Raw genomic sequence first — 21981 nt, forward strand, 5'->3', positions numbered from 1 at the left:
TTCCTTTCTTCTATCGTTGGCATGTTCTTCACCAGCTGTATCCGCTACTTCCAATTCCCTTTTCGGTTCACCTCTACCTGATTCTCCGGGCTCCAGTGCTGCCGCTGCTGCCGTTGCTGGACCTGCGACACCGCCTCCTAAACCAGGCGTTCCACCGCCCGAAGTCTTATCGTCCAATTTCTTACCAGGTGATGAATCCTGAGATGTTTCCAGTGGATCTCCACTCAATCCTTGTCCATCCGCAGCCTCAACCGCCTTTATTAATGCCATTCGAGTGGATAACAGCACGCAGTCCGCCTTTAGAGACACGCCGTCATCTCCACCATTACTCGTGTGCCTCAAACCGTTCCCTCCAAGCCCTCACCGCAGTAATCCTCCATCGCGTGTCCAAAAGCCGCACCGCACCACAGCACGCAGAGGGCACACACCAGCAGCACACGGCCAGTCGTCATTATCATCACTCCTGTCACTTGCGTGCAGCCTTCAGCACAAACTAACAACACGTCAACGCAAAGCAAGAATAAATACAAGGATGCACACAAGAAAAAAAAAACAGTAAAAACACCAGCAGCAGCAGCACGCATTTCGTAAGAAATATTGAACCAATAAAGTGCAAAAAGCGCACAACGCCATGCAAAAAAGAAAAAAAAGAAAATAAAATAAGAAGCAAACAAAAAAAAGTAAAACTGTAAAAACACACAAAAAAAAATGGTCGCACCCAAACGGCTCCAGTGTGCATGCATCCATCCTCAACAGTGCATCGATGCAAACAGTCGTGTGCGTGTCGCGCTTGTAACTGTGCCTGGAATGCGTTCAACGTGACGGATGCGAGAGCAGCAAAATGGAGCACACAGCAGGGCAGCGGAAGCAAATAAAGCAAAACACAATCACTATTTTATTCTACTATTTAGTAAATCGGACAACAGTTGACGCGCACAAATACTCGTGCCTGACCGCTTGCACGCACAGCCCGCACACACAATTCTTCAGCCCACAGTGGTGTACGCCAGCACGGATACGGCGAGCAGCAGCCGGGCACACACCCACGCAGAGCTGCTGACGCTGCCGTCGATTTCACGAAGACGTGACGGTGCGCGGGTGGTCGTCGTAGTTGGCGCCTCTGCATTCGTAGTTGGAGCCTTTGTTGTAGTGGTTGTTATCGTTGTTGGTGCATATGTTGTAGTCGTCGTGGTCGTCTCGGCAGGATCATCGGCTTCCTGACTTGCTTCTTCTGCGGATTGTCTTGTGCCGATTTCTGGTCCTGGAGTACTGTCAGGACCATGATTTTGTAACGTGTTAGACACGCCAACTGATTCCGGACATGCAGCGGTCGGGGCTGGTCCCGCTACTGCAGTAATTCCCTTTTCCGCACCGGACTCATTACTTAACAACCCTGGCTGACTTGTCCCCTGTTTTAGTGTCACCGATGGAGAGGACTGTGGACTGGAAGCGACAGCAGCTTTGACTTCAGGCTGAGTAGACTCTGCCGCGCACACGGACGGGCAGCAGCACAGGGCAAGCACCAACAGGGCGCACAGCAGACGGCACGTCATCATCATCGTGAGTGTGGTCGTTCGGTGGTGTGGAGCTGATCTGCACGGTGAGGGACATGGAGAGCAACAGGGGAGACGAGAGGTGCGGCAGACACACACAGAGGGCACACCACATGAGGAGAGGGCAGCGGCCAGGCATGCACCGTACGCCGCACTCCACGCACGACACACAGATGGAAGAGGGAGAAGCAAACAGGAGCGGCACACAAGGCTCCACTGAATGCACATACGGCGAGAGCGGTCCGTCGTGTCGGCATCCCTCACGGAGGGTACGCACACACGCAAGAGGATAGGCGCAGCGCACACAGCAACACAAAAGCAAAGTAACAATAAAAAAAGAAGATATCCTCGCACACCACGTGGATTGTTGGCCCACGGGAATCGCAGCCAACATTCATCGCAAAGCAAGTTGTTATCTTGTTTTTGCTTTATGCTGTTACAATAACGAGTGAGTAGCGCAAGGGCCGTCCGTACAAAAGTGGCAAGCATTCCATCCGAAACGTGCCGTCGTGCGAGCTGGGGTACTCCAAAACAGTCGCATTCCCAATTGCCAACGACGGGGGCATTTCTGCAGTGGATGAAGCAAATTCTCTCGTGGCCCATCTCGAGTACCCGCGTTTGCGCTTTCTGCGTGTTTTGCCTGCTGGCGTGCTTGGCACTTTCTGTGGCGACCTGTGCGTGAGGCGCCTGTTAAGAAGACGCTGGCACCATTGTGGCATCCGCATCCGAGGCCTTCTCGAACTATCGGAACGCCAGGTTGAGCACGTCGGGCATGTGCCCTCATACTGTGGACGGACGAGCGCACTCTGCTGCAGGTTGGGCAGGAGGACGTCAATCTGCCGCTCGCTGGTCGGCAAGGATTTGCGGCGCTCACTTCGGGAAGAGGTTCTGGCGGAGGCAGAGGCGGGCCGGTCTCCTCAGTGGGGGAGGGACGGCACCACCGACACAGAGGGTCACTTGTGATCCGCAGGGCGCGCGCAGGTATGTCGAGGAGTGGGCGGGAATCGCACCGTGCCTTTGCGCAGAGCCGCCACTCGGGGCACGATGTCCGGGTTGTGCCAGGAATAGAGTCCCTGCCGCACCGACAGGCGCCTGTCATGCGGTGTACGCGCCCTTCTTTTTCTTCTGGGCATCCCTCCAGTACGGTCACCCGACTGCAGTAAAAAAGTCCACGTGCCAGATTGGGCCGCCCTCCTGCGGGAGGGATCGTGCAATCATGGCTTGTTCGTCAGCGGCCTCATTGCGTGGGATACCGCAGTGCAATAGAGAGAACATGACATCTACATAGTGACCTCGCTGTATCAAGAAGAGCAGCATAATCCAACTCTCTTCAGTAACGTAGCCTCGCACGGCCAGTGGAACGACGCGGAGTGCCTCAGTTCTCGACAGGGAGTCCGTTGCCGCCAGGATTCGTGTGGGCGATTGGGATGTTTCCAAGCAAAAAGGTATGAGATGTCTAATGCCATTTTCAGTGGCAAGGCACTCTGCTCTATGAGCGTGCGAGCCTGCCAGCTGCTGCACGATGGACCTCCACAGGGAGATCATTTGTCGTGGTGGAGCCGTACAATGGTGCAGCGGATCCAGATGCGAGCTCGGTGAGAGATGAAGAAACGTCTGTCCATAATTCAAAATCTCCCAGAGAGGAGTAAATAGAATCAAGAGCCGTGCGCTTGACGTCGTCAGAGGCGTCTTGGGCAAAGCGTGGCTGATAAATTCCACTTTATTGCAGCTCACAGTGTCCCAGGGGAAAATTCAATGTTGAATAGGAGGAGCGCGATTGTGGCTGTGGGGTATCCCAATAATATTACATAAGCGGCGTAATCCATTAATAACAGCATCCTCGGAAGCAGGATTGATGTCGCCGCTTTTCACGCATGGACGGCGGCGTGACCTCCAATCATATTGCGCCACACACGTCCTCAATAAATCGGAAAAGTGTGAGGCGTTCGTGTTGTGTGAGTGCAAGAATCCAGAGTATCCTCCGCAGCGGTGCTGGATTGGCGGCCAGGTGGACAGAAGTATTGTCCTTCGCTGGTGCGCGTGGGCCGAGCGATGCAGTGCAGCTGTCGCAGTGCCGCACTCCCAGGCCGTGGAGGTGAATGGGAGCTGGACACGGTGTGATTGCCTCGTCGCTGTGATGCAACGCACTGTGGAAGCACCCAACCAGAAGGGATCGCGTGGTGTGCCGGGACGCCCCAGCCTCTGCACCCAGCCGCAGCTGATGGCGGCGTGGCACGGTCCGCATCGCAGTCCATCTAAAGCATTGTTTTTTCATTTGCATTGTGGTGTGTGACGAAGGCGCGTAGGAGCTTCCCGATGTGGTTGGAGACTTGCGATTCTGAAGAATGCGTTGCAGTTGCACAGCGTCGTTTTGAGAAGGTGAGTCCCTGCCGCATTAATCAACAAACAACATCTCGGATGACAGCAGGAAGCACTGCGGTTTCTCCTCTTTTTGCAAAGCGAATTTATTGTACGGTGTGTTTGGTTGGCAGCTCTTGTGGGAGAAGGTGGGAGGCTGAGGGCATGAGGAATGAATTCATTTGAGTGACTGCGTTCCGTTGAATTTCGACCAGTCGTGGCACCCTTTTGGGGTTTGACAGCTGTCTCTTTTGTTTACTTCCCACTGCAACACGCGGATAACACCGATCCGAGGAACATTTGTTTGACCGCGTGTGGGCTGCTGCCGTGCGTGGTGCATAGACCATGTGATTGTGTGGGGAGGTGCATTGGAGTGACGAATACTTCTGTTTGGCGTGTCGCGGTGTGTCGGAATGATGTTCGGAAAACATGTGGAGGTGTTTTTTGTGATTTGTGTGTCTTCTCTGGTGGAGCCGACATGTGTGCGGGGATTGTGGCATTGCTGGCTGACAGCTCCACGTCACTCTTCGGCATTTCTGGATGTGCTGAGGAATGACGGCTGGCGACCAGCGTGTTGGTGCTGCTGGTGGGAATAATTGCATGAGGAATATGCCGTTTTCCCCTCCCCTTGCTGGAGCCGATGAAATGGCACGAGGGCACCGGCTGCAGGCTGCCTGCCAGCACGTGCGAGCAGCGGATCCATGCACGCACCGACGCCCATCGCAAGAGCTTGTGCGATCACGGTGGCCTTTTGTGGCGTGCTTTTATGGGCGTCAGCCCATCGAAGAATGTGTGAAGCAAACGGCTGACTGCACACGAGGAAAATAAGTGCCTGCACTGTGCCGTGTTTCAGCGTCGATGGCAGAGCTGCAGGAGGCCCGTGCTGGCAACTGAGCTCTTTGCGTCGCGAGTGATGTCGGTGTTGATTTTGGATTGTCGAGGGAGAAGTGATTTTGCTGCTGCCCGTGTGTGTGGCCACTCCGGCAGAGGGCGGACACAAAAGGGAGGGATGCAGGCGCTGCGTGTGTGTGTATGCGGGTGCCATGCAACAACGTCACAACAAACATGCTGCGACTCGGTGACCCTCACATCGCTGTGGCCCTCACGAACAGCCGAGGCACGGCCCGCATCGATGCACTCAGTGGACGGAGTGAGGCAGTTTTTGAGGCGCTGCAGGGAACAGGATGTGTTGACGCAGCCACGACGTGCATGGAGTGTCACGATGGCACCGTCAGCTGTGGCTGGTGGAATAATTGCTTCTCGGAGGCAACAGGGGGAGAGAGAGCTGCTCCTGCTGCTGGCGCTGTTGCTGCCTTTTGTGGCCTCCCATGCCGATTATTGTCTGTCCGCTGATCATGGGTGTCATGCCTCCACTAGTGACGTCGTCTGCAGGCATTTCACAGCACCAGCGAAACACACATCACGTCGCATGCTTTGGCTGTGGATATGGTGTCGTGAGTGCAGCCGGCATTATTTTGCCCGACTCCTTTTCACTGCTTTGCGACGAATAGATGCGTCGCCGCCCGAGTCATTCACTGCAGCTCCGTGTGTTGTACTGCCAGCACAAGACTCTCCTGTTGTCTGACGCCTGGCTGACAGTCAAACACCACTGCGTTGGGACATGCAAGGATGTGGACTGCCGCTCACGGTGTTGGGCACCGCTGTTTGGATGCGGCGGCCACACGAGCGGATGTATTGTGGCACAATCAAATGCGTGAAATACGCGGAATCACAGCGGCGGCAATAATATCAGCGGTGTGGCACCACGGAGTACGTGAGAGGGTGATGCATGATGAATCACCGTGGGCGGCATGCGAGGGAAGTGCACCGCGACGGTGCGTCACCCCGCCCTCAGCCTGCAGGGGAATGTGCACCCACAAAATATATGGGCGAGACACCACCAAACAGTCATGCCCTTCCGTGCACTAATAAATAGGAGCGAAGGTGCGTTCTGGTGCGTGGAAGTCCACTCACATATTTCCATTTCCACCGCAATAAACGGTGAGGAGTCATGTGCCACAGCAAAGAAAGGAAAAACAAACATTTATTGCAACGCTTTACCAGCGAAAGGCAGGAACGACAGAAACCGAATTTTTGGCTGCACCAACACAATAAAACTTCATAAGAGGAGGAAACAGTTGTGCACACTGCAGGAACCCCCAACACACGATGCAGGCATGAAGGTTTACCCTCTGCAAAAACAATAACAAAACGCATGCAGACATCTTCCAACATTCAAACAGAAACACAAATAAACGGTTTCCTGCACTCTTCCACTCCTTGCGCTGAATATGAACGAGGGCCGAAGGCAACTGAGTTGCTTTTGTGATGAATATTGGCTGCAATTCCCGTGGACCAGTAATTTACGTGGTGTGCGGGGATCTTTCCTTTTTAATTGTTACTTTGCTTTTGTGTTGCTGTGTGCGCTGCACCTCCTCCTGTGTGTGTGCGTACCCTCCGTGAGGGGTGCAGACACGACGGACCGCTCTCGCCGCATGTGCATGCGGTGGAGCATTGTGTGCCGCTCCTGTTTGCTTCTCCCTCTTCCATCTGTGTGTTGGTGTTGCGGCAGGGCTGTGTGTGCGGCGTACGGTGCATGCCTGGCTGTTGCCCTCTCCTCATGTGGTGTGCCCTCTGTGTGTGTCTGCCGCACCTCTCGTCTCCCCTGTTGCTCTCCATGTCCCTCACCGTGCAGATCAGCTCCACACCACCGAACGACCACACTCACGATGATGATGACGTGCCGTCTGCTGTGCGCCCTGTTGGTGCTTGCCCTGTGCTGCTGCCCGTCCGCGTGCGCGACGAAGGGTAGCGGAGAACAAGATGAGGACAACTCCAGTTCATCACCTTCTCAGCCACCGGAAGCAGGTGGTGCAGGGCCAGCAAATGATTCCACGACGCCAATTTTAACAGCTCCGGCTGTCACGTTACCGGGAACCCAAAGTCAGGACGGTCAGGAAGCCGCTTCGCCAGGGAGTGCAGGTACAGAAGCTCCGGTGCCTATTTCAAAAGCGAAACCAGATGGGTCCGATGGGACAGGGTCTTCAGGTGGGTCCGTTAACCCAAATACATCGTCAAGTTCCGTGACCGCTTCTGTATCGGCACAAAGTCAGAAGGAAAATGCGCCAACAACAACCACTACAACAAAGGCACCAACCACGACGACTACTACTACAACCACCACCACTACGACTACGGAGGCGCCAACTACAACCACGACGACCACCCGCGCACCGTCACGTCTTCGCGAAATCGACGGCAGCCTCAGCAGCTCTGCGTGGGTGTGTGCCCCGCTTGTGCTTGCCGCATCCGCGCTGGCGTACACCACTGTGGGCTGAAGAGGTGTGTGCGGGCTGTGCGTGCCAGCACTCAACCGCGTGGATTTGTGCGCGTCCACTTTGGTCCGATGTAAATAAATAAGAGAAAATGGTGATTGTGTTTTGCTTTACTTGCTTCCGCTGCCCTGCTGTGTGCTCCGTGTTGCCGCTCCCTGTATCCGTCACGTTGAACGCATGCCAGGCACACTCATATGCATGGCACGCACACGACTGTTTGCGTGGAGTCACATTTGAGGATAGGTGCGTGCGCGCTGGAGCAATACTGTGCAGCCCTTTGTTTTTTTGTGTGTGTTTTTACATTTTAACTTCATTGCTGTTCGTTTACCTGTGTTTTGTTTCTAATTGTTTTGTGTGTTTTTTCTGTTTACTTGCTGCGGGGCGTTGTGTGTTTTTGTCCTTTCACTGCTTTCAACTGCCTCGTGGTTTGTGTGCGCTGCCGCTGCTGTGCTGTTTCCATTTGTTGCTGTGCTGCTGCCGTTTGTTATTTTGCTGTGGCTGTGCGTGGTGTGTGACTTGTCTCTATTTTTGCTTCGGCTCTGCGTTGACGTGTTGTTATTTTGTGCTGAGGGCTGCACGCAAGTGACAGGAGTGATGGCGATGATGAATGGCCGTGTGCTGCTGGTGTGTGCCCTCTGCGTGCTGTGGTGCGTTGCCGGCGGGGCTGTTGCGAGTAATCTCGGGAACAACGCAGTTGGTGGCTGTATGGCGTCGTGGGTGTTGAATACGAATAAATCGTATACGCCGAGCGGATGCGAAAAAACGGCGCTGACGCTGCCTTTACGATCTGTCTTGTCCATCACTGCCGTTGAAGCTTCGACTGACCCATTGGTGACTGGTACAGCAGAAAATAAATCGGATTTAGCTCCAAGTTCAGGTGCTGATTTCGGTGGTGCCGGTTCTCCTCCTGGTCGCGGAGGTGAAGGTGGAGGCGGTAGAGACGACGGTGCTGGCGGTCCTGGTGGCGTTGGAGGTGCCAGTGGCAGTCAAGCTCGTGGCAGCAAAGCTTCTGTTGGCGGTGGTGGTGGTTCAAATGGAGGTTCTAAAGCACGTGTTGATGGCTCTTTGAAGTCCCCATCTCCTGTTCTCGGTGATGGTGGCAGTTCTCCTGGGGCTCCTACAGGAAGTGCAGGTTCTGACGGAAGCAAAGGTTTCATTTTTGGCTCCTTTTCTTCTGGTGGTCGCAGTCAGCCTGATGTTGGCAGTCCAGGTGGTGATGCATCTTTGAGCGCTCCTGTTGCTGGTGGTAATTCCCCACCCTTCATCACCGACGAGAGTGATGCCTTGGAGAAAACCGGCGCTGCGGCATCCACAAAGGGAAGGAAACCCCAAGAAGCAGGTGAGCAGTCAGAAGCAAATCGTGCACGGAACGAATTGCCCGAATTGTCGGCACCAGCGGAGTCAACACCCGAAGCACAAGAAGACTTTCCCAGTAAACAAGAAAAACCAGAAAATGAAGCTGCTGGTAGGGCCGCAACTGGAAACGAGAAACGGCGGATTGACGCGGAGGCACAAGGTCCTTCCACCGTGATGTCCACCGCCAGCACCCCGCCACTACCACCGCCAGCGCCAGCAACGGTAGGAGAAGAACGACCAACAGCACAAACAGACTCGCAAAATTTGACAGAAGAAAGGACAAAAACGCCACCTTCACCAAACAAAAAGGAGCCTGAAGAGACGGAACCTACTTCTGGAGATGGTGTGGCAGAGCAACAGGGTCAAGGAACTGTTTTACCGGATCTGAAGGGTGGAACTACCGGCAGCCCGGCGGAAGTAACGGCATCATCCATCTCTACAAGTGGCAGTAGTGATGGCCGGAGTAGGGCGGATGAGAATGACGACAACAGCAGAGGGCCCAACCCCGGAGGGCTAAACAACGACCCCGAAGCCAGTCATACCAACGTTGCGCCCACAGCCAGTGAGACAAAACCACCGACAGCGAAAGCAGCAGCTACCGCCAGAACAGATGGTACGGCGTCAGCTGGCGGCAGTGACGGCAGCACCGCGGTCTCCCACATTACCTCCCCTCTTTTTCTTCTTCTTCTTGTTGTTGCGTGTGCGGCTGCTGCCGCGGTGGCTGCGTGAGAGTGAGTGTGAGAGAGCCATGCACCGCCCGCACACACACTCGTCCTTCTCTCTCTGTGTGTGTGTGTCCCCTTGCATGGACTCTCGCCCTCACCTCACCCCACGAGGCACACACAATAATGTGCCCATTGTATATATGCATGCACACCCATGCAGGCCCGTTGGTGCTCTCTTTTGCACGACACGCACCGCTGCCGTCCTGCCTGGCTGCATGGGCGGAGCACCGTAACTGTTTCTGTTTTGTTTCCATTGCATTGAGTGGGCGACCTCTCTCTCTCTCTCCCTCTGTGTGTGTGTTTTGCTTTACGGGAGCAATGAGAGTGTGTGTGTGCTGGTCGTCCCACGCTTCGGCTTTTTGTTTTGTTTTTCTTTTTGATTTTGTGGTTGAGTGCACCCATTTTAATTTCATTGATTGGTTTTCTTCTTAAAGTGCGGATGGCTGAATTTTCCCTTTTGTATTCTCCTGTTGTTTGTTTCTTCCCACGCAATCGGTCCTTGTTGCTTCAGCGAGCCACGAAATATTTCCTAACACCCACATCAATGGCTTACTTGCTCTACACCCCACATTAGTTTGAGACGCTGGTGCTGCTGCATTTGATGATGTTTGTGGTGTGATTGCCGGCGGGTGCTTTGCTGTCACTTTGACGTATCCTCGATTTGTTGAATATGTGATGCGTGCCGAATGCACGAATTGGATCCGCGTTGTTGTGAGGGACGCACCCTTTTTGAGCGGTGAGTGCGCTGCAGCCGTACACCGTCATTGGGAGGGATGAATGGGCGCCCATCCGCATCAACGTATCCACAAGGGACCTGAATGATACCGGGAAGTATTGCATCTCAGAGAGTTACCACGCAATGAATTCATTGAATGACAATTGCTAGTGTGAAGGTGAAGTTGTATCCTCTGCGCACGGGATCATTGTCGAGAATGAAGTTGTCCCTGCTGCTCTCAAACTGCATGCGGATCGTCTGCTCGTGCAGCCACTGGAAGGTCCTTTGATTGTGCCCCCATTTGCCACGGGCAGCGTTTGCAGTCGGTTCACCCACCCGCACATGGCCAGCCGTAGCATGGTGAGGCATGTTACCGGAGCGTGGCAGAGCGCTGTCGGTGGCGGTGCACTCGACGACTGCCGCGATGGCTGCGAGGAGCCCCGCGACTGCGACGACATTGATGGCGTGGAGCTGCAGGATGACGATGGTGACGGGAGGACGCTGGAGTCGCACTGGTCGAAGCGCCACGCGAAGGATGAGTGGATGGCACCGATTGGGAGTGCCGGCTGCCGCACGGAGCTGACGCTGGCCGCACCGGCTGACCTGGGCTGCATGAGGGTGAAGTGGGAGATGGCGGAGCCGATGCGCTGGTGAAGGAATTCGTGCTGTGCGCTGCTGCAGAGGAAGTGCTCCGCAACGAACATGAGTGAATATTCCCACATGTTCTGCGAAGCGGGCGTTCCTGCCAGACGCTGCACGTTGGATCGTATTCCGGTTGTTGGTGTGTAGACGAATTATCCATGAAGGGTCAGCAAAACGCCCGATGGACAGTTGCCCCATCACTGGTCCCGCACTGGATGTGAGGGATGCTGCCGCTGTTATTTGGAGGGAAGAATATTTGTCTGCGGTGCCTGGGGACAAGCCCTCTTCGTGGTGTCTGGACACGCTTCCCACCAACACGACGGATGCGAGGGACCCGGAAGAAACATACATCTCGGTGCTGCCATGCATGCGGCATTGCGGTGCCTCGGCATGCGGATGCGTCTGGGAGTGACTGAGGAGGGTAACGCCCGCTGTGCCCCATGCACGGCCGAGGCGACGATTACGTGGGTTGCTCCACCCTACGACGAGGGAAAAGCTATTTTCCGTGACCACGCGCAGGTGTGCACGATATCCGCCACCAGCGGCAGTCTGCTTCCAATAGTTTCGTGGGGTGGCGAGGAGAGAGGGTGTGTGGAGCAGGACGGTTTCACTGGCATATACTGAACAAGCTTTGCCATGGGCATCCGTCCCCGATCCAGAGAGCATTGGGACCGGCCGTGGCACACCACCGAAGGATGTGGACACGGCTGCTCCCCAGAAGCATCCGTCGCCAGAGGAGAAGGAAGTCGCCTCCGGTGCCACGACGGCAACGGTGTGCTCTTGGCCAGCGACACCGCGAGTGCGCCGCAGGAGGCGGAGAGGGAGAGCGATCTTCCGGACAGCGACGATGTGGCCGCCGATGGTGTGACGTCTGTTGTGGGACAATCATTAGGAGATGAGGCCGCCAGCGACAAGGCCGGTGGCGGTGCCACAGCCACGGGACCCAGGAGCCGTGATGCCGCTGATGACGCGCAGGGCGCCGTGGACCCTCCGCCGAGGGAGGATGATGCGGCGGTGGGGCGCGGGGGTTAGGAGGCAGACATGGAGGACGCCCCGCCTCCGATCCACGGCAGTAACACTGCGGCTGCTGCTTGTCCCTTTCCGCTGCTTCTTCTGCTTGCCGCTGCCGCCGCTGTGCCAACACTCAGCAATGGGTACAAGAGAGAGGCCTATATCAACTGGCATGTTCCTGTCAGTATATACATACACTCTGCTTGTCCGTATACTTTGTACCAGGGACATGCTGTATGCACTCTCCCTCTTTTGTGTTGGTTGCTGATGTGTCGGCACCACGCGTGTATTATGGGTTGGGATAAGAAATTGTTTGACTTCTTCTGGAGTATACAGTGGGGTGTTTGTGTGCGTGTGCGAGGGATCTGTGTGGTTTTGATTTCCCTATTTTTATTTAGCTGCTTTGGCATTGTGTAATGATACTTCCCTTCTCCATTATGTGTGTTCTGAAGTGTTGCTAGGGCACCGGGAGTGGATGCCCGTGGACGCACGCCGTGGATTATGCGCTACATTGGTGGGAGGGGAGACTGACATAACTGGCGGGATTCAGTAAGGCGCTTTTTGCCCACAGACCCTGCAGCCGGAGCAGCCTGAGTGGCGCTTTGCATATGGACGTGTGGATTGTTTCTCTCTTGCGAGGCTTTTACTGCGTGTCATTCTCCGCTCGGGTACCGTGCCCGTGGCCGCAGCGGCGGCATCAAAAGGGCTGTGTGCGTGGAGAGTCCTTGATTGAGTGCCTGTCTTACTTCTTTGTTCTGTTGATTGATTGTACCGTGTGCAGGCCAAACGGTTGACATGACGTTCTTCTGACAGCGGGGTCCACGTGAGACGATGTTGCGTCGCGTGCTTTGTTGCGGGTGTGTGATTACCGCAACGGTTGCTGGGCGGTTGCCTGTTGGGTCGTTGAGGGCGGCGTGGCGACGGGTGTGGATGGACCCGATTGTGTGCCGTGGCTGCTCGTGCGGGGGAGCCGCGGGAAGGAGGAAGGCAGCGGAGCGATGGACTCACGAGGAGTGCGGTGGCGTGCAGCCATGAAGATTGGCGACAGGGAACTCACTGCCGCTGTAAGTCGCCGTGTGTGGTGTTTGTTTCTGTTATTATTGCTTGCGTTGTTGGATGTGGCCGCTGTGGGGGAAGACTGTTTTTTTTTTCTTTTTCACGCCATTTTGGGATCCTTTTCTGCACCGGCAACACTGTGTTCCTGCCGTACTGTTGCGCCCTCTTTCCCTTCCTTTTGGGGGCAGCTGCGGGTGGGTTTTACATGCCGTGGAGTTGTGTGCCGTGCTGTCCGGTGTTTCATTGTTGCCTGTTCTTCCTGCGTGCACGCGTCCCCCATGCTCATGACAGCAGCCCTCATGCAAACGCTACTCCTCCTTTTCCATGCTGCTGATGTGTGTGTGTTCTTCTCCTCCTCCTCTCTTTGTCGCTCCCTAGACTGTGTGTGCAGCCGTGATGATGATGACTGGCCGTGTGCTGCTGGTGTGTGCCCTCTGCGTGCTGTGGTGCGGTGTCTGCGGTGGTGGACGAGCTGAAACAATTCCAGGTTCTTCGGGTTCTTCAGGTACTCCGTCCGGTAAAGAGAAACTTCAAAACGACAAAGATACCGTCGTTGTCACTGGAGAAGTTGACCAAAAAAGTGAACAGGAAGTGACACAAGCAGCCGCAACAACGGGGTCAGGATCACAGAAAGCGGAAGCGAACCCGCCACAGACAACACAACCCGAAGGAGGAGCATCAGAAACGACAAGTCCATCGTCGGAAAAAAAGGATCAAAAAGAAGACGATCAAAAGGAGAAAACCGACGAAGCCGAAGAAGAAGAAGACGAAGATGACGAAGAAGAAGAAGAAGAGGAAGAAGAGGAAAAGGAAGAGGATGATACGGAGGAAAAGGGAGAGACAATGAAAGAAGGAGCTGGTACCAGCACCACAGAGGTGATCTCAGCAGGCGGTCAAGAGCAGAGAAGTTTATCTTCTGCTGCGGAGGAAGCAGAGAATAAAACAAATCCCAACAGCACCCAAACAACTGGAGACGATGATCCAGCAGCTGATGGTGCAGGGACAGCAGAGGGAAAACAAAATGAAAATAAAGATGCCAATCCGAAGGAAACACCAACTGTCGAAGCCACAGCCATGAAAAATACAACGGCGACTGGCGACAGTGACGGCAGCACCGCGGTCTCGCACACCACCTCCCCTCTTTTGCTTCTTCTTGTTGTTGCGTGTGCGGCTGCTGCTGCGGTGGTGGCCGCGTGAGAGTGAGTGAGAGAGAGCCGTGCACCGCCCGCACACACACTCTTCCTTCTCTCTCTGTGTGTGTGTGTCCCCTTGCATGGACTCTCGCCCTCACCTCACCCCACGAGGCACACACATAATGTGCCCATTGTATATATGCATGCACACCCATGCAGGCCCGTTGGTGCTCTCTTTTGCACCACACGCACCGCTGCCGTCCTGCCTGGCTGCATGGGCGGAGCACCGTAACTGTTTCTGTTTTGTTTTTATTGCATTGAGTGGGCGACCTCTCTCTCTCTCCCTCTGTGTGTGTGTTTTGCTTTACGGGAGTAATGAGAGTGTGTGCGCTGGTCGTCCCACGCTTCGGCTTTTTGTTTTGTGTTTCGTGGTTGAGTGCACTCATTCCACTTTTTTTTGATTGGCGGCATGCTTTGACTGACGACACTTTAGTTTTCTTTTGTTATTCCCATATCGTTTTTTTTTTGTTTCAAAAGTGTCAGCCTCGTTTGTCCTTGCGAGGCCACTAAGTTTTTCCTTCGACATACGCCATGCGTCAGTTGGTCCACGTTAACCCGTTGCTTGCAGCGCTTCTGGTGCTGCTTGTTTGTGGTGCCTGTGATTTGACTTTCCAGCGGATGCTTTTTTGTCACCCTGACGCATCCCTGTTTTTTTCTTTTCGATGTGGTGCGTACCGACGGCGCGTGGGCAACTCCGGTTGTGGTGAGGGTCGTGCGTCCCACAGCGCAGGATGTGCCGCAGGTGTGCGGCGTCGTTTGTAAGAACCGATGGGCGCTTGTCCGCATCAAGACGCCAACAAGGATTCCTGATGACAGCAGGAGGCACTGCGGCTTCTCCTGGCCCCAGCGATGGGGTCCGCATCTTGTCGCGGTGCTGGGCTTTGGCTGCGTGTAGGAACTCCGCAGCAGGGCGTTGCGGCGAGCACGACGGAGACCAAGACGACTCCGCCCCTCGAGAAGGTTCCGCGCCATGCCCGGTGCGGGGAGGTGAAGCGATCCGCCTGCGGACTGTCGGACAAAACTGCACGGCCGTTTCGCTGCGGTCACTCCGTTGATATCCCCGTGGCGGTGACGTCCACAAGAACCCTGGCACCGAGGAGGATGGCTGCATCACTGTTTGGCGGCTTAACATTGCAGGCCTCTCGTCCGCAAAAAAGATTGCATCTGCTGTACGATTGGAGCTGCATCAACCTGACATCGTTCTTTTTCCAGGAAATAAATGACTGTAGTGACGTGGCGACGAAAGTTTCTGGCCATAATGACTACCTTCAGTCATGCACTGGGCGCGGTGGTGGCGTTGCCATTCTGGAGCACCACTCTCTGCCGTGCGAGCGCCTGTCGCTCCCTGGCACTGACCTCCTGGAGACCATTGCTGTCTGTGTATTTTATCCGGGCTGTCGCAGCATTTGCGTGGTGAATCTCTACAACCCTCCCACGGAAACTGCTCAAGATTCTACATTTATTAATATCTTCCGTCGCTTGGGCCCCGCTGCCATTATCGCGTGTGACCTGAATTTACATCATGGACTCTGGGACAGTCATATATACCATCAAGGACTGGAGGAGAAAACTTCGTTGCTATTTTAATTGATTTGAACTTTGGGCTGGCAAATGACACGGCGCAGAAAACACGGATCACACATCGTGATGTCCCGTCCCCTGGCGTGACTGCGTATCGCGTACTACGCATCTCCCACCGGGCATCCACCCCCTTACATGGATTAGGACCACTCCTTAATATCTTACTTGGTAGGGATGGATGATGGCATTCCGCGACTAGCCAACACGCTGCCTTGACGGAAGAAAGCCACTTTTGCCCTGCGTAAAGCGGAATGGCCTGCTTTCATTTCGTTGTGCAAAACACTCCTTGCCACCGCGTCCACATGGTTGGACATTCGCAGAGGCATCTTACGAGCGGCTGAGCGCCACATCTCGCGCGGCAGCCGTGACAGCTCCAAAAAGATATGGACACACGAAATGGTGCAAGCCGAGGCCGCCGCAGAAGCAGCACACGAAGCATACACATTGCCTTTCCTGGAAACGTGCTACATTTTACCGAATGTACCCGAAAAAAGGGAGGAACGGAATCAAGCCTTACGCCGTAGTTTCATTAAACTTTTTGAATCCCGTGTGGAAAAACTTGGAGCCTCACCCAGCCCGAGCTGGCGAGATCTTCGCGGCATGGCGGCGCCGCACCCTCATCCACTGGAATCGGTTTTGCTCCGAACTGATCTTCGGACCGCGTTTGCGCTCTGCCTCGGCAACAGGCAAATCTGCTAGTCCGCCATTTTGTGCGGTTTCACGTGCCACATCACCTTATACTGCTGCTGCTGCTGCTCGCCGCACTCCTTTGGTTCCTGGTGGCTGGGAAATGGATCGGCCTCTCACGCTGTATGAACTTGGCGTGGCCATCCGCGACTCTTCGCTCGGCTCAGCCCCTGGCCCCGACAAAATGTTGAATGAGTTCCTGCACCGTCTCGGGCCCGTTGCGCGCGGCGCTCTTAGAACGATGATCCACAACTCCTTTGCAAATGGCAGACTGCCTGGCTCCTGGAATACGGTGGACACCATTCCTATCCCAAACCTGAGAAGGATCCATGCCGCCCAGAGAGTCACAGACCTATCAAATCACTCTCTGTTTTACCAAAGTTAACCGAAGGAATGATTCACCGCCGTCTGTCAGCGTTATTGCCGCACCACCCACGTCAATTCGGGTTCACACCTCCGCGTTCTACATCGGAAGTGGCGACACTTGTCATCGATAAAATTACCCGTGGATTGAATGAGCTCAGCACTGTGGAGTATGAGCGCCCTGGAGGCGACGCCCCCGCACGGCACCCTCGTCGCCATCGCTCGTTCGTAGTCTTGATTGACATTTCGACTGTGTTCGACACCACTGACCATGAGAAATTATTCGGCATGCTTGACAGACTTCCGCGCCTTGGCCTCGAACCAAATGCTGGCTGCACAACTACCTGCGGGGCCGCTATGTTAGGGTGTGCACTCGCGAACAGCACTCCCGGAAACAACTCGCCTCAGCCGTGGCACCGCAAGGCAGCGTCCTGCCACCCAAACTCTTCCTCCACTGTGTGGATGATGTGCTGCACCGCATGGACAGCATCTATTCTGCCGCCGCATTCATTTACGCTGATGCCCTCACGCTTGTTGCCTCAGGTGCGGACATCCATGCCTGTGCTGCGGCAATGCAACCTGCCCTGTCACTTACAACGGCATGGGCTGCCGAGCACAGCCTAAAAATCAACGTCGCTAAGAGCGAAGCTGCTCTATTCTACATCTCTTCACACACACACTGTCTGGCGAGGACATGGTCGATCTCCATCTTGTTAGCGGGAACCAGCGTATTCATTCCCGCCCAGTGCGCTTGCTGGACACAACGATTAATCGCCTTCTTAATTTTGGCACGCACGCCTCCACCGCTGCAAAGCAGACCATGCCACGCCGCCATAGGCTGCGGCTGGGTGCAGAGGCTGGGGCATCCCAGCACACCACGCGATCCCTTCTGGTTGGGTGCGTCCACAGTGCGTTGCACGACGGCGACGAGGCAATCGCACCGTGTCCGGCACCCATTCACCTCCACAGCCTGGAAGTGCGGCACCGCGACAGCTGTAAAGCATCTCTTTTCTTTAGCGCACCAAAGGAAGATACATCCGTCTGCTTGGAATCCAATCTTTTCCCGCTCCAAAAGATACTCTGGCTTCTTGCACTCACACAATACGAACGCTATATACGCCTCCATGATTACGAGGATTTGCGTTCCCTTATCTACTGGGAACATATGCCGCCGTCCATGCATGAAAAGCGGCGAAATCAATCCTGCTTCCGAGGATGCTGTTATTAATGGATTACGCCGCGTATGTAATATTATTGGGACACCCCACAGCCACAATCGTGCTCCTCCTATTCAACATCGAATTTTCCTGGGACACTGTGCGCTGCAATAAAGTGGAATTTATCAGCCACGCTTTGCCCAAGACGCCTCTGACGACGTCAAGCGCACGGCTCTTGATTCTATTTACTCCTATCTGGGAGCGTATGATTTTGAATTATGGACAGACGTTTCTTCCTCTCTCGCTGAGCTTGCATCTGGATCCGCTGCACCATTGTACGGCTCCACCACGACAAATGATCTCCCTGTGGAGGTCCATCGTGCAGCAGCTGGCAGGCTCGCACGCTCATAGAGCAGAGTGCCTTGCCACTGAAAATGGCATTAGACATCTCATACCTTTTTGTCTGGAAACATCCCAATCGCCCACACGAATCCTGGTGGCAACGGACTCCCTCTCGGCAATCACACCGCACACATCATCACAACCACAAGCACCAGCAGCACTGCAGACCGTGGGTTAACGTGACCAATTGGCGCATGCTGTACGTAAAAGAAAGCAATTAATGGCTTGACAGGGATAAGAAACACTGACAATATCGCAAAACAAAAGAAAAAAAGAAAACAAAATAAAAAATCATGCGTCCACATTCTAAGCAAACCACCAATCCAAAAAACAAAAACATAATGAGTGGACTCAACAATAAAAAGTAAAGGAAAAACAAAAAGCCGAAGCGTGGGACGACCAGCGCACACACACTCTCATTGCTCCCGTAAAGCAAAACACACACACAGAGGGAGAGAGAGAGAGGTCGCCCACTCAATGCAATAAAAACAAAACAGAAACAGTTACGGTGCTCCGCCCATGCAGCCAGGCAGGACGGCAGCGGTGCGTGTCGTGCAAAAGAGAGCACCAACGGGCCTGCATGGGTGTGCATGCATATATACAATGGGCACATTATTGTGTGTGTCTCGTGGGGTGAGGTGAGGGCGAGAGTCCATGCAAGGGGACACACACACAGAGAGGAAGACGAGTGTGTGTGCGGGCGGTGCATGGCTCTCTCACACTCACTCTCACGCGGCCACCACCGCAGCCGCAGCCGCACACGCAACAAGAAGAAGAAGCAAAAGAGGGGAGGTGGTGTGGGAGACCGCGGTGCTGCCGTCATTGTCGCCAGTCGTCGCCGTTGTGGGTTTCGTGGCTGTGGCCGTCACTGGTGTTTCTTTCGGATTGGCATCTTTATTTTCATTTTGTTTTCCCTCTGCTGTCCCTGCACCATCAGCTGCTGAATCACCGTCTCCGGTTGTTGTTGTGCTGTTGGGATTTGTTTTATTCTCTGCTTCCTCTACACCAGAAGATAAACTTCTCTGCTCTTGACCGCCTGCTGAGATCACCTCTGTGGTGCCGGTATCGGCTTCTTTCATTGTCTCCCCATCTTCTTCCGTATCATCCTCTTCTTCTTCCTCTTCGTCTTCTTTTTCCTCCGTTTTTTCTCCTTTTTGGTTGTTGTTGTCCTTCGCTGCCTCTGCCTTTTCAAATGATACTCCTCCGGGTTGTGGTGCCTGTGCCGCTTCTGCTGGCGCTCCCTGTAATCCTGACGTCATTGGTGCTGCTGCTTGTGGCGCTTTCTTTTCACCGTTTTGGACACCTTCAGTGACAACGACGGCCTTTCCTTTTTGAGATTCCTCGTCGGGCGTAGTATCCGAAGGAGCTGGAGTTGCTTCAGCTCGTCCACCACCGCAGGCACCGCACCACAGCACGCAGAGAGCACACACCAGAAGCACACGGCCAGTCGTCATCGCCATCACTCCTGTCACTTGCGTGCAGCCTTCAGCACAAACTAACAGCACGTCAACGCAAAGTGAAAGCAAAAGGCAGAGACAAATCACAAAGTAACACGACGGTTACATCACAGAGCACACAGCAGCAGAGCACACAGGACGAGATAGTTTGGATCAGCACGATTGCGGAAATTGCACGCCGCACTGAAAACCACAAGATTAAAAAGCACAACAAGGAAAATCAAAACAAAAGCAAACAAGCAGCAACAAACTAAAAAAATGTAAAAACAGAAACACAAAAACAGAAACCTCCACTTAAATGGCTCCAGTGTGCATGCATCCATCCCCAACAGTGGGTCCACGCAAACAGTTGTATGCGTGGCGTGCATACAATTTTGTCTGTGATGCGTTCAATGTGACGGATGTGGGAAGTAAAGAGAAGCACACAGCATGGCAGCGGAAGAAAACAAAGCAAAACAGAATCATCATAACTAATCTTAATTTATACTTCGAACCACAGTAGACGCGCACAAATCCCCGTGATTGAGTGCTGGCACGCACAGCCCGCACACACCTCTTCAGCCCAGAGTGATGTACACCATCGCGGATACGACGACCTCTGCAGCGGGGCACATACCCACGCAGAGCTGCTGAGGCTGCCGTCGATTTCGCGAAGACGTGGCGGTGCGGGTCGTTGTCGTGATTGTTTTGTTTGGCATTTTGATCTTCTGATTTGATAACTGTGCCTTATGATTCTCATCGCCTTGTGTATTTTACTGCTCCTTTATTTTGTGCATCTGACATACCGGTCGCACCTTGTGTGTGTGTGGAGACTGAGTTGCCAAACCTGGTGGCTCTGGATTATCGCTAGCCGAACTCAGTGACTCTGGCGGAGCTCGTGTCTGTCCAGTGATGGCTGTGCCTGCTTCCTTTGGCAACGAAGGTCCTGGACTTCTCAAACCCTCCTCGCTGTCTCTCCCACTCTCTGTCTGTGGCACACCGGTCTCCCCACCATATAGCCGTAATGCACCAGGCATATTTTTGTAGGATCCGGTTTCCCTAGCTCGGGGCTGGGAGGACGGCTGTTATCATTATTATCGTCTCCTGTCGCCGTCACACACACGGACGAGCAGCAGCAGCACAAGAGCACAAGGACCAACACGGCGCCGCACCGTCACCATCGCAGTCATCATCGCCCGTAGTGGAGTCGCTGGTGTCAGTCAGCCGATCGGTGAGACGGAAGGAAAAGAATGCAACAAGAGGAGATGGACGGAGCACAGCGGATACAGCGAGAGAGCGCAGACAACATGAGGAGAGGGCAGCAGGCCCAGCCGCACAGTTCACACACCACGAGACGGCATCCACGCAAGAAAGGCACACAACGCCAGCAGCCACCCACCATGCAGGAGGAGAAGACATCCACCACCATCACCCCCAGCTCATTCCCGCAGCCCCAGGGAAATGGACAAAACCCCGCGGCCACCACACAACGCACACGGAGCAGGCGAACCCTCATCCATCCATCACGCGGCACAAAAATTTCCTGCCATCCCGCCATCAATGGGACACGGAGCCCAACTCAACGCAGTCACACGCGGTGCATCACACCCGCAGGAAAATAGAGTCGGGGCGCGCTCCCTCTTCCCTCCTCCTCATGGCCACGGAAGAAGACAACAGCCGCCACACGCAACCGCCAGCATGCATTGCAAAAGGTGCATCCAAATCCACTGCAATGTGCATCTTGTGTGTGTGGTTGTGTGTGCCTGCAGAAACAAGAAAAAAAACAAAAAAAACAGCGACCAGAGCATGTGGAGGGACGCACAAAAATGTACAGCGGGGACGCATAACGGAAACAACAACAAGAAGACCGCTCAAACTCATGACTGCACTGCAGCCCAAGCAGCGGCAATTCACACAATATTTATTGAAAACAAAAAAACGTCCCCCTTCGTCTTATGTAAACCCCATCACACAAAATAATTATAAATGAAAAAGAAATCGTCCATTACTGCTCCACACAAATTTAAAATAAGAAAAAGATCGCCTGGCTGCCGTGTGGCCACACCAAACTGTCTGTATGTATTTTGCCCGCAAAAGAAAATTAAAAAGATGGTTGCGTGTGCTTCGACCGTCCGACCCTCCACGTGTCCGCACATCGTTTATATTTCATGGGGTCATCCGCGTGTTGCTGCTCCCCTCAGCCCTCTCATCGGCGTGCGAGTGCGGCCCGCAGAGCACAGTCACTCGTGTGTGTGGGGACTGAGAGAAGCACGCAGACACGACGGCAGTCGCGTCACTCCATCGGGAGAGTGAGCGCAGCAAAAGAAAAGAAATCATCGGAGGGGAGAGAAATGCTCACGAGGCCGACACCGAAGGGTGCGCCACCGCATGAAATAAACACGCAAAGAAAA

At 54.3% G+C, this 21981-nt stretch overlaps 7 protein-coding genes and 3 pseudogenes across 7 annotated transcripts, besides 8 other annotated features; 6 read left to right on the plus strand and 4 right to left on the minus strand.

Annotated features, from left to right (window-relative positions):
• Tc00.1047053506131.5 lies at positions 1-452 on the minus strand (annotated as a pseudogene; the record flags this gene model as incomplete).
• Positions 1-21981: part of a sequence feature (areas not merged during assembly with more than two copies in the genome that could not be assigned to a particular haplotype) that runs on past the window's edge.
• Positions 636-680: a sequence feature (A-rich).
• Positions 987-1559, minus strand: Tc00.1047053506131.10 (mucin TcMUCII, putative; the record flags this gene model as incomplete). The annotated part of the gene is made up of 1 exon (XM_810088.1): positions 987-1559. One exon carries the CDS (start codon positions 1557-1559, stop codon positions 987-989), a length of 573 nt encoding a protein of 190 aa, XP_815181.1.
• Positions 6641-7249, plus strand: Tc00.1047053506131.20 (mucin TcMUCII, putative; the record flags this gene model as incomplete). The annotated part of the gene is made up of 1 exon (XM_810089.1): positions 6641-7249. The coding sequence occupies one exon, from the start codon at positions 6641-6643 to the stop codon at positions 7247-7249; it is 609 nt and encodes a 202-aa protein (XP_815182.1).
• Positions 7035-7137: a microsatellite.
• Tc00.1047053506131.30 (mucin-associated surface protein (MASP), putative) lies at positions 7841-9331 on the plus strand (the record flags this gene model as incomplete). The annotated part of the gene is made up of 1 exon (XM_810090.1): positions 7841-9331. The coding sequence occupies one exon, from the start codon at positions 7841-7843 to the stop codon at positions 9329-9331; it is 1491 nt and encodes a 496-aa protein (XP_815183.1).
• Positions 8155-8275: a microsatellite.
• Tc00.1047053506131.41 lies at positions 10381-10812 on the plus strand (annotated as a pseudogene).
• Positions 11321-11716, plus strand: Tc00.1047053506131.50 (uncharacterized protein; the record flags this gene model as incomplete). Its single annotated transcript, XM_810091.1, has 1 exon — positions 11321-11716. One exon carries the CDS (start codon positions 11321-11323, stop codon positions 11714-11716), a length of 396 nt encoding a protein of 131 aa, XP_815184.1.
• On the plus strand, positions 11726-12112 carry Tc00.1047053506131.60 (uncharacterized protein; the record flags this gene model as incomplete). Its single annotated transcript, XM_810092.1, has 1 exon — positions 11726-12112. One exon carries the CDS (start codon positions 11726-11728, stop codon positions 12110-12112), a length of 387 nt encoding a protein of 128 aa, XP_815185.1.
• Tc00.1047053506131.84 (mucin-associated surface protein (MASP), putative) lies at positions 13148-13948 on the plus strand (the record flags this gene model as incomplete). The annotated part of the gene is made up of 1 exon (XM_810097.1): positions 13148-13948. The coding sequence occupies one exon, from the start codon at positions 13148-13150 to the stop codon at positions 13946-13948; it is 801 nt and encodes a 266-aa protein (XP_815190.1).
• Positions 13505-13569: a microsatellite.
• Positions 15208-17749: a mobile genetic element.
• Tc00.1047053506131.110 (mucin-associated surface protein (MASP), putative) lies at positions 18863-19594 on the minus strand (the record flags this gene model as incomplete). The annotated part of the gene is made up of 1 exon (XM_810093.1): positions 18863-19594. One exon carries the CDS (start codon positions 19592-19594, stop codon positions 18863-18865), a length of 732 nt encoding a protein of 243 aa, XP_815186.1.
• Positions 19239-19290: a sequence feature (CT-rich).
• Positions 19799-19879: a sequence feature (A-rich).
• Positions 20149-20763, minus strand: Tc00.1047053506131.114 (annotated as a pseudogene).

Source organism: Trypanosoma cruzi, genomic scaffold (assembly GCF_000209065.1).
Source record: "Trypanosoma cruzi strain CL Brener 1047053516255 genomic scaffold, whole genome shotgun sequence".
NCBI classification, from domain to species: domain Eukaryota; phylum Euglenozoa; class Kinetoplastea; order Trypanosomatida; family Trypanosomatidae; genus Trypanosoma; species Trypanosoma cruzi.